At 38.8% G+C, this 13234-nt stretch overlaps 1 protein-coding gene across 5 annotated transcripts in view; it reads right to left on the bottom strand.

Moving 5' to 3' along the window:
- The window catches only part of LOC306881479 (cadherin-2-like), a 76854-nt gene that overhangs the window by 40539 nt on the left and 23081 nt on the right, over nucleotides 1-13234 (bottom strand). For all 5 annotated transcript variants that reach the window (XM_079435600.1, XM_079435601.1, XM_079435603.1 and 2 more), the window contains exon 3: nucleotides 6262-6482. In XM_079435600.1, coding sequence (XP_079291726.1) covers nucleotides 6262-6482 — 221 coding nt within the window. The remainder of the gene's footprint in view (nucleotides 1-6261; nucleotides 6483-13234) is intronic.

Raw genomic sequence — 13234 nt, 5'->3', positions numbered from 1 at the left:
GCATTGATCAGTTATAATATCAGGAACGACCAATGGCAATGAAGCACCTGTTCAACTTTTTTTTTAAAAACATTTCTCTTTGTGTAAAACACCACAGTCTCTCTCCCCTCCAAATGTCTTTAGGAGTTCATCTGCTTTACATAACATTCTGAAAAACAATAAATCAAACAAACAGGGAGCGATTACTGAAAACACGCCTACATTGTTATCATTTACCAGCATGAACAGTTTCTAAGACAGAAGTCGTACCTTTTCTTTTTAAAGAATTTTATCTTTTTGGCACATATCTCTTCTTAATAGAGCCTTGACCGATGAGTATGAAACCTCTGGAGAAACACTTCTGCTGCTGTTTGTGAGGTGTTTTATGAACCGTACAGAAAATAAATGAACATCTATTGTGTAACTTCACCCATCTTGTTAACCCATTACTGGTTCATTTGCTCCACCTGCCTTCCCTCGTTACTCTCCTTGTTTGCCTCCCTATTTATTCTCCCATTCTTTTCTGCCCTTTGCCAGTGTGTCATCTAAATTTCCCTTGTTTTTGTTTTATTTTATTATTTAATTTAAAGCCCATAGCAGTTTCTGTGTTTGAGTCCTCACCTCATCTCTAACCCAAACATGATGCCTCAGTGTTATTTTCTTTGCGTTTATCAGATTCTGCAGCAGTCTGATACACAATGATATTTAACATTCTTCAGTAAGAATTACCCCCACAAAAAGAGTCAAACTGATTCAAGTATAAGCATACTTTTTAAAATGAAAATTTGAGAGTATACTTTGTACGTACATATCAGCAATAATTTTTAGGTATTATATTATCTATATATGAAGAGTTCATTTTTCAAAACCGATTTACATTTTTTTTCAGAAATCACATTTTTTTATTGCGCATTCCAAGTAATATCAATCAAACTGCAGTTGGGTTGTTTTGATTAAGTAATAATAACTAAAGAAATACAGGTAATTTACAAATTTAAAGTTCATTGAAAGTATGGGGTTTTTTACATATTAAAAGTTTGTTTTATAGCAAAAGCAGATAACTCCAACAATCGTTCTTGGCAAAAGCAGAAAACTGCCCAGATAGCACACGTACGTCTGCAAGATGTCTGTTAAAGATCTCTTGATCTGGAAAGCATCTGCTGTCTACAAACGTCTGGCAGACATCTTTCAGATGTCAGTTTTACATACATTCTAAATCATAAACATCTTAAAGACATCTAATAGACGTCTATTTGACATCTAAAAGGAAAGGAAGGTCCTATTAGGGCTGGGCCGATAAACGATATCATATCGAATCGCGATAAAATTTATGTCGATAACGATGATGAGGTCTGGACATTTTTACTCGATATGGATTGATCTAAGAGCCAATCACACAGCAGTAAATATGCGATAACAGCCAATCAGCGTGCAGCGTGCACGTCAAAGTACAAAGTCTATTTCCTACCGCACTTTGCGAAGCAAGCTCGACACGAGGACGACAAAAAAAAATGAGTGGAACCAGCGACAAAAGTGAAACTAACCTCGAGTTATTATCCAAAGATGATGAAATTGTTGACAAAAAAGGTAGCACGAATTCCGTCATATGGAAGTGGTTTGGCTATCTAAAAAGTGACGAGGAGTAGACTAAAACGATCTGTAAAATATGTCGTTGGTTTGTGAAAACCAAGACTGGTAACACAACCAACCTATTCCATCACCTAAAAAAGTATCACCCAAACGATCACACTGAAAGCATGAAAATGCGTGCTGATGCTACTCCGTCAACAAGCAGGGCTAGCATCGGGGCTGTACCAAAGCAGAAATCGATCGTGTCGTCCTTCGTGGCCATTACCCCTTATGAAAACTGTTCCAAAAGGAGCAAGGATATAACCAGGGCCGTTTCTTACTTTATAGCAAAAGATATGATGCCCCTAAGCACAGTGGAAAGAGACGGGTTTAGGAAATTAGTTAAAGTGCTTGACTCCAGGTACGAACTCCCTGGCAGAAAATACTTTTCCAAAACTGCACTGCCTCAGCTATATGAAGAGTGCCGCGGAAAGCTGGAAAATAATTGAAGGAATGTGAGATACTTTGCCACTACCACCGACCTATGGTCCAGCCGCACATCCGAGCCATATATGAGCCTCACCATTCATTACATCGACAAGGAGTGGGGTCTGCAATCAAGATGCTTGCAGACTGCATATTTTCCGGACGACCATACTGCGGAAATACTTTCTGCGGGTCTGGAGGATGCACTCGCATCTTGGGGCCTTAGCGAGGATCGTCATGTGTGCATCACAACGGACAACGGCGCAAACATTGTCAAGGCTGTCTCACTTAAAAACTGGACTCGCCTACAGTGTTTTGGTCACCGGCTGCATCTAGCCATTGCTAAGTTAAGCATCTAAGAAAAGGTCAAGTTTTCAGTGCTAAAAACAGCATATGAGGATTTATAACATATCCTAATAGATTTCACAGCATTTAAGGCTATCACGTTTGACTGCATAATTTAGAAAATGCTGTCGTATTCACACTGCCCTAACAAACACCAACTCGCATGTGGTTGTGCGCTGTATAGGCAGGGATAAATAAATAAATGATCGTCTAGCCCTATTTGATAAAAATGCATATTAAGCATGTTAAATGTCATTAATGTTTTAAAATGTGAGTAATGCATCTATTCCACAATAATAACGTGATAATTTCTCATAATTCATTAAATTTTGATTCAGATACGTTTCTGTCGGCATTGAAGTTGTCATGGCATGCTTAAGCCATTATGTCAGTTTATTGGGACAGTGTGAACTAGCCTTTAACTCAGAATTGTGGGATAAAAAGACAGCCCTAGTGTATGTAGTCTAAATGTAGTTTCTCATTATTGATTGAAAATATCATAACATTGTAATTTATCATCACAAAATACATTTTATCATCACAAACAAGTAATTTTTATAATCATCTTTGCCTTGTAAAGATTCTAAACATATGCCTACACTGTTTTCTTCATCATCAGAGGGGAGTATGAGAGATCAGAGAATCCAGAGAGCCATGGGTGTGTGCAAAAAAGTGGTCAGTGCTTTTTCTTTCTCATGGAAAAAGAAACGAGAACTAGCGGCCACTCAAGAGGAGCTCAAGCTGCCAAAGCACAAATTGATCACAGAATCACCCACTAGGTGGGGGTCACGCCATGCAATGATAGCACGAGTGCTAGAGCAGGAGAAGGCCATTGCAAAAGTTTTATCAGCTGATAAAAAAACAAGGCACTTGGCTCCTTCATGGCAGGACATTGACGTTCTGGAGTCTGTTTGCAAGGCTCTAAACCCACTTGCTGATTTCACTGATGCCCTTTCTGTTGAAGAATATGTGAGTGTTTCGTACCTGAAACCTGTACTGCATCTTTTCAGTGAGGAGCTCTTGAAACCTGTAGCTGATGACTCAGAGCTCACCAAGACTATCAAGGCTTCTGTCATCAGCTATCTGAATGAGAAATATGACAATGCTGCCACTGATGACCTTCTGAGCATAGCATGCCATGTTGATCCTCGTTTTAAGACACGCTACATCAAAGATGACAAGGTTGAGGCTGTAAAATCCAGAGCCGTGGCTCAGATGCTGGATGAATGTCAGAGCACATCGCAAGCTACTCCTGCATTCCCATCCACTGCACTGGGAGGAGGCAAAGGTGATGGTGCTGATGCTACACCAGCCAAATTGCAGAAGACGACACTGGGCAGCTTTTTCAAGAAGTCCTACACTAAGTCTGCTGCAACATCTGATCTCACAGAACAGCAGGCTATTGAAGCTAAACTAAACAGCTACCTGCAAGCTCCTGATGCAGACAGTGAGACCAACCCCCTGGCATGGTGGAAGATCAATTCAGCAACATACCCCAGAGTGAGCATCCTGGCAAAACGTTACCTGTGTATTCCTGCCACAAGCTCACCCTCAGAGCGTGCTTTTAGCACAGGTGGTAATATTGTATGCTCCAACAGGGCAGCTTTAAAGCCAGACACAGTGGACAGACTAGTCTTTTTTGGCAAAAAACACACAAAACAGAGCACCTGATGTCAAAGCAATTCCAGGTACCAAGAATTACTCATTATATAAATTACATCGTTTAAATGTCAAGTAATACCTGGTAGAGAATTACTTCCATCATAAAAGCAGTTTTTAAGACATACATATGTATTGTATTTTATATATGACTCACAGAGAGCATCAGAAATTACAAGCATAGGAGAAATTATTGTGAGGGACCTCCAGCCAATCTGATTGTAGAAGGCCGAGGTTTAATTGCAGGCATCAAGACCCTTGATCAATGTTACTAAAACCCTATTAAAAAAAAAAAGCTGGTGGAGGGTATAATTAACGAAATGTATGCTGCCTGTAAAGCCAAAGTAACGGCAACATTACAACAGGCAAAGCATGGGATTCTCACATCAGACATGTGGACCTCAAGCTCCACAGAGGAATATTTAACTGTCCTGTCATTTTACTGTCACAGCTGACAATACTAGTTTATAGCTGAAAAATACCTTACGAATGGGGCACAAATCAAAACACGCTTGCATTAGCCACAGTCACTGATGCTAATATGGTGTCTGCAGTGTGTAAGACTGTGCTTGCACACCTAGTGAACAACGATGCGATAAAAGCCTTCTGAGATCTTTCACCTGCTGGGAAAACGCACAAGATTTACATTTTTCCTCCACAGCACACAAGCCACAGAGAAGCTTAAACAGATACATAAACTGATTATTTCAGTTGAAACCAAGTGGAATTGCTTTCTACATGCTGGAGAAACTCTATGAACAAATCCAGTTAGCACAGTCTACCTGGGAAGAGTGACCCGTGCTTCACAAATGAAGAGCGTGTTTGCGTTCACACAGAGGGCACTCCGGCAATGTTCCGGTGTTCTGACGATTTGTGCTACCCTGGCAGATTTTCCTACCTCCCATTAAAACAGTAGGTAGTACAATTCGACAACGAAAAATGCTACCTGTTAAATTATGATTTATTAATGTCTACACCCACCACACCCTTAACCTACCCTTACAGTAGTGTATATACAGTAATTATGTTTTATATTCGCGGTTGTGGCTAGAAGGGATACAGCTACCGGAAACCAACAATAAATAATTTTTTCTACCTATTAGATTGTGTTTTATTAACGTCTACACCTACCCCAACCCTAAACCTACCCCTTACAGTAATGCAGATGCATTAAATATTGTTGTTCAGCGTGAGAAAAAGGACAAAATATTGATGTGCGCATGCGCAGTAAGCCCCGGTAGGAAAATCTGACGGGTAGGATAAAATGTCAGGACACCGGCAATTTTCCGGGACCAACATGCAGTGTGAAATGGGCTTTAGAAATACTTGACAATGCGTTGTGTGACGTGTTATTTATTTACAATTTTTTACAAGTTTGTTTGTTTACAGTTTTTCCCTTTTGTTTACACGTTTGCTGAATCTTTGGCCCATTGTCCCAAAACTTTAAACTCTAAACACAAAATGCACAACTCTACAAACTACAACAAACTACAAATCTCCAACAAAAGCAAACACTGCATCCAAAACTTTTTTAATTCTTTTTTTTTATTTCTGTTCAAAATAGTTTTTTGGCACCAAACTTGTCTGACTGAGAGTCACTGAGGGCCACTGATTACATATCTTCATCAGCCAATGAACAGCCCTGATTCTATACTGACCCGTCCAGTTCAGATAGCTTTAAATGAAGATCAGCTGAGGCAACAGCAGAAGCAACAAAATGGTGCCTATATCCAGGTCTCAAAAAGGTCTCATGCCCAATGTATAAATCTTCCTGTAGAATCATGCATATGCACAAAAGGCATAACAGCAGTGTATGCTCACAAATTTAGCAGATTTATAAAACAATACACCAGAATCTGTGCAAAATTCCATTCATAAATCCCAGTCAGTGCAAGATGCAACTTTATTTTACATAGACCGGGTCAGCGCATGAGGAGAGACATGCAGAGATCAAATGACCAGCTAATCTCTTCTCACTTCATCACAGCAGCCCCGTTAATGGATTAATCATTGCTGCTGCTGCAAATAGTGCATTTCTTACTGAAACCTTACTGCATCCATGCCACACTATAGGGCCAGATGAGCGTCAGCCAGAACAGACAAATATCTGTCTAAATGGACAACAGAAGCTCACTTAACGGCTACTAAAGTACAGTCCAGAAGAGAGCTCCAGTTTATACATGATCACTGTTCCAGCTGTGCCGTATGATGCACATGTCGTACCGTTGCTGGATGGTCTCTGGCTGGAAGCAGTCTGACCTGCGTCTGCCACTGTTGCTGAGTGGCTTCATCCTGGGCTTTGATGAGCAGAGGTGATGTCCAGGAGCAGGACCGGAGCAGCGGCCGCAGGGCGAACACAACCCCATCCATCGATATCCCAAAGTCTCCAGGCTGACTGCATTCAAACTTCACATGAGCTCCTCTGCCACAGTCCACATACTTCACTGCAAGACAAATAAAAACCATATCATATATCCAAGATACAGCCCAGAGGAGAGGAAACATAAAAAATTAGATCTCTTTGACATAGCATTTACATTTAGCAGACGCTTTTATCCAAAGCGAATTACATTGCATTCAAGTTACAGTTTTTACATTTTACCAGCTCTTGCTTTCCCTGGGAATCAAACTCATGACCTTGGCGTTGCTAGCGCCATGCTCTACTATTTGAGCTACAGGAAAGTCATAGCAAGTGTTTCTCCTAGACAGAAATGGTGTTTTTTTATTATTATTATTATTATTATTATTATTATAAAGTCTACTGCTTATTATATTTGTCTCCTTAAAAAATAAGGTCATATCTAGGAATGCACAATATTAGATTTTTGCTGATATATATATTTCCTATTGTTTTGAAACAACACCAAATCTCTCCTGGCAGAAATGATAAACCTTTTTTTTTTTTTTAAGCAAAAATATACTTGCAAAAATGCACCAGTTTGCATACCGGGAGAACAGATCAGCGGAGGATGCCATTGCTATTGTGCTTCACATACTTCTGGAACACCTGGAGCTCAAAAACGCCTATGCTAGGCTGCTTTTCATTGACTTTAGTTCAGCTTTTAATACAATCCGGCCAAACACACTCCTGCTGAAACTGAGCAATGTACTATGTAATTGGATTTTTAACCAATCGTTCTCAATGTGTGAAAACGGGTGAGCACATTTCAAACACCACATACATCAACATTGGTGCCCCTCAGGGTTGTGTGCTCAGTCCACTACTCTACACACTTTACACACATGACTGTTCTGCCTCCTTCCCCACTAGCCACATCGTTAAATTTGCAGACGACACAACTGTGCTCGGCCTCATAACAAACAACAAGACGGCATACAGGGAGGAGACTGAACTACTGGCAGAGTGGTGTAAAAAGCATAACCTGGCTCTTAACATTAAAAAGACTAAATAAATTATAGTGGATTTTCGTGGATTACATCATCCTGGACATTCACCTCTCTACATTAACGGAGAGACTGTAGAAAGGGTGAACAGTTTTAAATTCCTGGCTCTCACTGTGTCGGAGGATTTATCCTGGGGCAATAACATCATCTTAGCTGTAGGGAAGGCCCAGCAGCGTCTCTTTTACCTGAGGAAGCTGAAAAAAGCCAAATTGCCCCAGAACCTCATGTTTAATTTCTACAATTGTGCAGTTCACAGTGTGCTGACCTATGGGCTGCTAGTGTGGTTTTCCAGCTGCACTGCAGCTGAACAGCAGATGATTCAGAGGGTGGTGAAAACTGCTGGTAAAATCATCGGGACCGTCCTCCCGGAGGTTTCTACTGTGTATACCTCCCGCTGCCTGCGTAGGACACATAACATCATAAGAGACCGGTTTCATCCAGCACACTTTTTGTTCCACATTTTGCCCTCTGGTAAGAGGTACAGGTCTCTTAAGGCCAGGACCACCAGAATGGCCAACAGCCTTTATCCCCAGGCAGTTAGACTGCTGAACAAACACTGTTCCCCTCTCCCCTGACCACCCACTTAAATTTGGATTCATCATGTTCCACTCTTCAACAATAGCATTAACTGTGAACTGGACTTTGCATTGCTGCAGCACACACAACAATACACATCATTATTGGCTATTACTGTTTCTCTACCTCATACCCTTATTCCTTGTCAATGTCGTACTGTCCGGTTTACATACTGAGCTATTGCTGATCATGTTGGACCTTATTATGTTTACATTCTATGTATTTGCACTTTAAGAAACTGCACTGTCGATTGAGGCTCTAATGTAATCTCATTGTTTTACAATAATGACAATAAATTAAATTATTTATTCATCATTTATTCATTATTCGTTAAAACTAATAATCATTATTAAAGTTCTTTTGTTAATAAGAGTACATTGAAAACTTTGAAAATAGCTATAATAAAATCAATCTGCTGTTTTTTTCCCAGAAAAATGCAGTTGAAACTAATATTTTATTTGTGGATTTAATAGTAATAGATGGAATAAAGCAAAAGAGCAGTAAAAATTCTAAAAATCTTTTATCTTTTTGAAAAAAAATATTACATGTTAATTAATAAATCTGTACATATTAAATTATTTAATTTACAAGTTCCATGTTTATGATTTTATTCATGTAAGCTACAGATTCTGACTTTTAAATCAAAACAGACTTGTGATTTATGACATCAATTACTGATTTATTTATTCAGAAACACAAGTATCTTAATGTTATTTGTGTATTTTATTTTCATTTTATTGCAAGTAGGCCAGCAGCGCCACCTAAGTAAATAACACGCTTTACTGGACGGGCATTAGACTGGACCTGTGCTGCTGTTGACTCTGTTGCACACTGGACATGTCATTCCATTCATTCTCAAATTAAATGGGGCGATACAAAACAATGAAACTAATCCTCATTCAGGCAAAAGTTCGCTTCAAAAATGACCACACTGCCACACTGACGTGAGGTTTGATCATAGCCACTGCTCATATTGCGTTCCATATTGATTAGTTTTGTGTATGAATGACGGTACGGCAAATTTTCTGTTCATTTCATAAATGAGGCCCTATCGACATATAATATGTTGGACATGTGACTTCTTAAATTCATTTCCCCCTAAAAGGCAATAGCAAAATGTTTCACGTATTTCTAACATGCAAAAATGCTACTCATACTTTTACCATGAGCAGGGGCACAACTGCACATTTGCTGAGGGGTATGCAAGACCAGTGTGTATTCTAGCCCCTAACACAGAAAAAAATCTGTAAGTCAGTGACCATAAGCCCAATAACTAGCTTGTTGTAACGGACAGGGCATGACAATGGAGGTGTAGATCCAAACGTGAGCTTTATTGTACAGATCGTAGTCAAAACAGGCAGGGTCCAACACCATCAAACAACAGTATCCAAGGCAAGACAAAGAGTAATCCAAAAACAGGCAATAGTCAAGGCAGGCTACAAAAAATCACAAAAACAAGGAAACAGTCCAAGGTCAAAAACAAGACAAGGCAATGAAAACAAGGAGAAACGCTTAAAAATGTCCACTAACAGTGGAACAAGGCTTCACCAAGTGTGTGTGTGTGTTTGAGTGCAGCTTAAATAGTCCTCCTGACAGGAAACAGGGAAACAGTATGCAAACAGTTCCTAGGCATGGGGTGTTATGGGAAATGGAGTCCAAGAGATAGTGGCAAAGGTCTGGAATGGAGTGCCCTCTAGAGGAGCTCATGGGCACTCCAGCTGGACATCGAGACACTTGGAAGGCTTGCATGGAAGGACACAAACTTATATGGAGTGAAGAAATTCCACCCCCCCCCCCCTCCATTTTCAATACCACAGCAAAAACAAAAGCACGGACAGTAGAACACAATTTTTTCAAGCACATGTATTGCTCACTTTTTTAATTTTAATAGGAATTCATGTTACATTTTTATTATTTATTTGCCTCAAAGTTATTAATATTTTTATATAAAATGAGAACATTATATGTACATTTCACTTTAAAGAACATCTGCATTTTTAACATTTTTACTTATAGAGATAATTCATGGAAATTTTGCCATGCTTATGTGGAAGATTTCTGCAACCTGGTGGAAAACAAACACTATTAAAATGAAAATGTTATGATATTTCCATTATAACCATGAATAAATTTAAAGTTGAATAAAGTCATTATATTTGTTTTCTTTGTACACAAGAAGTATTCTTGTAGCTTCATAAAATTACGGTTGAACCACTGATGTCACATGGACCATTTTAGTGATGTTTCTGTGCCTTGAACGTGGTAGTTCTGTCTATGGAGGGTCAGAAAGCGCTCGGATTTCATCAAAAATATCTTAATTTGTGTTCTGAAGATGAACGAAGGTCTTACGGGTTTGGAACGACATGAGGGTGAGTAATTAATGACAGAATTTTCATTGTGTGAACTAACCCTCTAATAGATGATATAATCAGACTTTAGCTAGCATGTGTCATCACAAACACACTGAGCGATGAATGACAGGAATGGTGGATAATGTGAGAGAAATGCTTTCAGAAGGGCTGATACAGCAGCAGAGAGGATCCAGTCAGCAGAGAGACGCCACACTAATGCCTGAACCACACAACACATTACATCCACCTCAATACACCCATTCAACGCACACACACACAGACTACCAGACTACACACTACCACAGCAACCCCAGAGACAGACATGTACATCTAAATGTCTCTGGACAGAGGAAATTAAGGAGTCTGACTTCAGCATGAGCAAGAACACTGATATAGATAACTCAATTCAAGTTGTGAACTCAAGGGACAATTTATTTATCAAAAATATTACATGTACCTATAACTGTAATTGTCCACCGTCACACCAGCATCTCATGTTTGTCTCAGCGTGTAAAACACACCTTGCGCAGGTGAGCAGTGGAGCTGGATTTATTCAGCAGGGCTCTAACAGTCTGACAGTCAGTCTGGAACAAACACTGGAGTGCTTTTGATATCAGTACTCTTGGAACGCCGCTTCACCAATCAAAATTCAAGGGCCGAAACTGTTTTGTAATACAGCTGAGAATGAACACTGAACCCAGGCACAATGATTCGCTAAAACCAGGGGAAAGTACCAGCTGATGACCAATTAGCCATTGCACAGATAACCACCAAATAAATGCCTTTAAGTAATTTCTCCTGTGAGTGACTCTGGAGAGAGCCATCTCACAACAGCAAGCCTGCACTCTGTAATCATCAGTCAGCAGCAGCAGCAGCAGCAGGTGAAGATACAGAGCAGGTCACAGGTTAACCCTAACCCTGCCACCAATAATCATACTGGTCTCTGAATGTCAGGCAGAAAAAATCTCTATCATATTTCCTTTAAGAGAACAAGACACTGATGACTTTTTAAAAAAAAATATCTTGTAGATGAATAAACTTGTACTTCTAATAAATTTCAAATATGTCATCCCTGCCTATGACCTAAAATGTGGAGATCCAGCATGGCCATGACCCTACACACTGTAGGACAAGCAGTTTGGAAAATGGATGGATAGAAATATATTTATAGAATGTTTACACTACCATAAACTAGGGGTGTGCGATATTGACAAAAAATATAATCTCGATATTTTCTGGAATTTTATCGATAATGATAATCAGACAATATTTTGCAAGGTGTGTTATTGTGCTGGTATCTTAACTAAGGACTGCAGTGGACAGCTGACTCCTACAGTTGTTGATATTCTTCATATTCTGTGTTCTGGTCAGTTCACACTGATAGAAATTCATCTTTTACAACAAGTTTAAACTGATTTTTTTTACATTTTATGGCCATTTTTACCTTTATAAAGCCATTTTTTTCTAAAAGTGTCCATTATGTTTTGAGTTAAATTCTTACATTTAATCATTGAATTAGAATAATAAGACATTTGGGCTGTTACCAAGCAAATTAAATTAGTATCAACAAAATTTGCAATGCAGAGGAAACACAGAAGCTGCGTCTGAAGTGGCATTTAGATGTGTTTACAGACTGTTTAACGCAAGACATGAATGCATTTAACCTGCAATTACAAATTCAGAAATAATGTTTTGATATTAAACATAAAATGTTGAATACTGACATTTGAAATTATTTAAATAATAAAAAGAGAAATTAAAACTGCCAGTAGGTGGCAGAAAGTCACTGTTATTTAGTGAGTCATTGCAATTGAACCAAATCATTTAAACTGTTGATTCATTCAGGAACGAAACATTGTCATGTTCCTCAGAGACCCAAAACAGCGCTGTGGCTGTGTTTGGAATGATTTTTGTTGGCAAAAACAGGAAATACGGTGTCTAAAACATAAGTCTCTTAATTAACTTCTTGGTAATTTTTGGAGAAAACTCTTTGTGTGAAATGGATTAACTAAGCTATATAAAGTGGTATAAATATATACGTTTTCTGCCCCCATATCTTGAATTTGTGATCATTCTAAATGCATTTTATTAAACTGAATCATGCAGTGAAAGAAATGCGCACGCGCACTAGTCTAGACTTCACGTAATGTTTGTGTGCACTCTGTAGGGATGTTTTGAATGGGTTTTTGCAAAATACTCGATAATGTCAAATCGCACATTGTTAAAACAACAATTACGATATTATCGCAGATGATATATATCGCAGTCCTCACTAATCACCGTATGTGATTCTGTCATCCCTCCCCTGTCCAGATCCAGATGGGCTGTTTCTCTGAACACATAAAACCAGGCCCACTGCTGGCCAAATGGGTGCCCTAAGCAGGATTGTATTGTTGTTCCCCCTTCCACAAATATTATGGAAGTAAAAAAAAAAAAAGAACCTACTATAGGGCTAAAAATAGAACTTTAATAACATATAAAAGCAAATAAATAAATAGTAATTAAATTGCATTATTTACAAATTACAATTTAAGCTCTAGACAGTTACATATGGCTATTATTTTATTAATACAGTTGTCTGATTGATGTTATGGTCTCAAGCATTCAGGAATCACACAAAAGAAAATTAATCAGTTTTACTATGAAAACCATGGTTAATTTGTGTAAGGATTGTGATTTCCACATGTTTTTTGTTGAAGAAATTATAGAGGCTGTGTCATCTATAGCAAAAAGGTGGCCAAAAATGAAAGATTAAGTGAATATTTTAATTAAATGTTTGGTCAATAGCCTATTAAACAAAGATTTGATCGTCCTGTAAGTGTAACAGCAGCAATTACCAGGCCTTTGGCTCCCTTTGCAGGCAT

Source organism: Barbus barbus, assembly GCF_936440315.1.
Source record: "Barbus barbus genome assembly, chromosome: 15".
In the NCBI taxonomy this organism is placed as follows: Eukaryota; Metazoa; Chordata; class Actinopteri; order Cypriniformes; family Cyprinidae; genus Barbus; species Barbus barbus.
The sequence above is the reverse complement of the archived record's forward strand: the minus strand, read 5'-3'. Positions and strand labels throughout refer to the sequence as shown.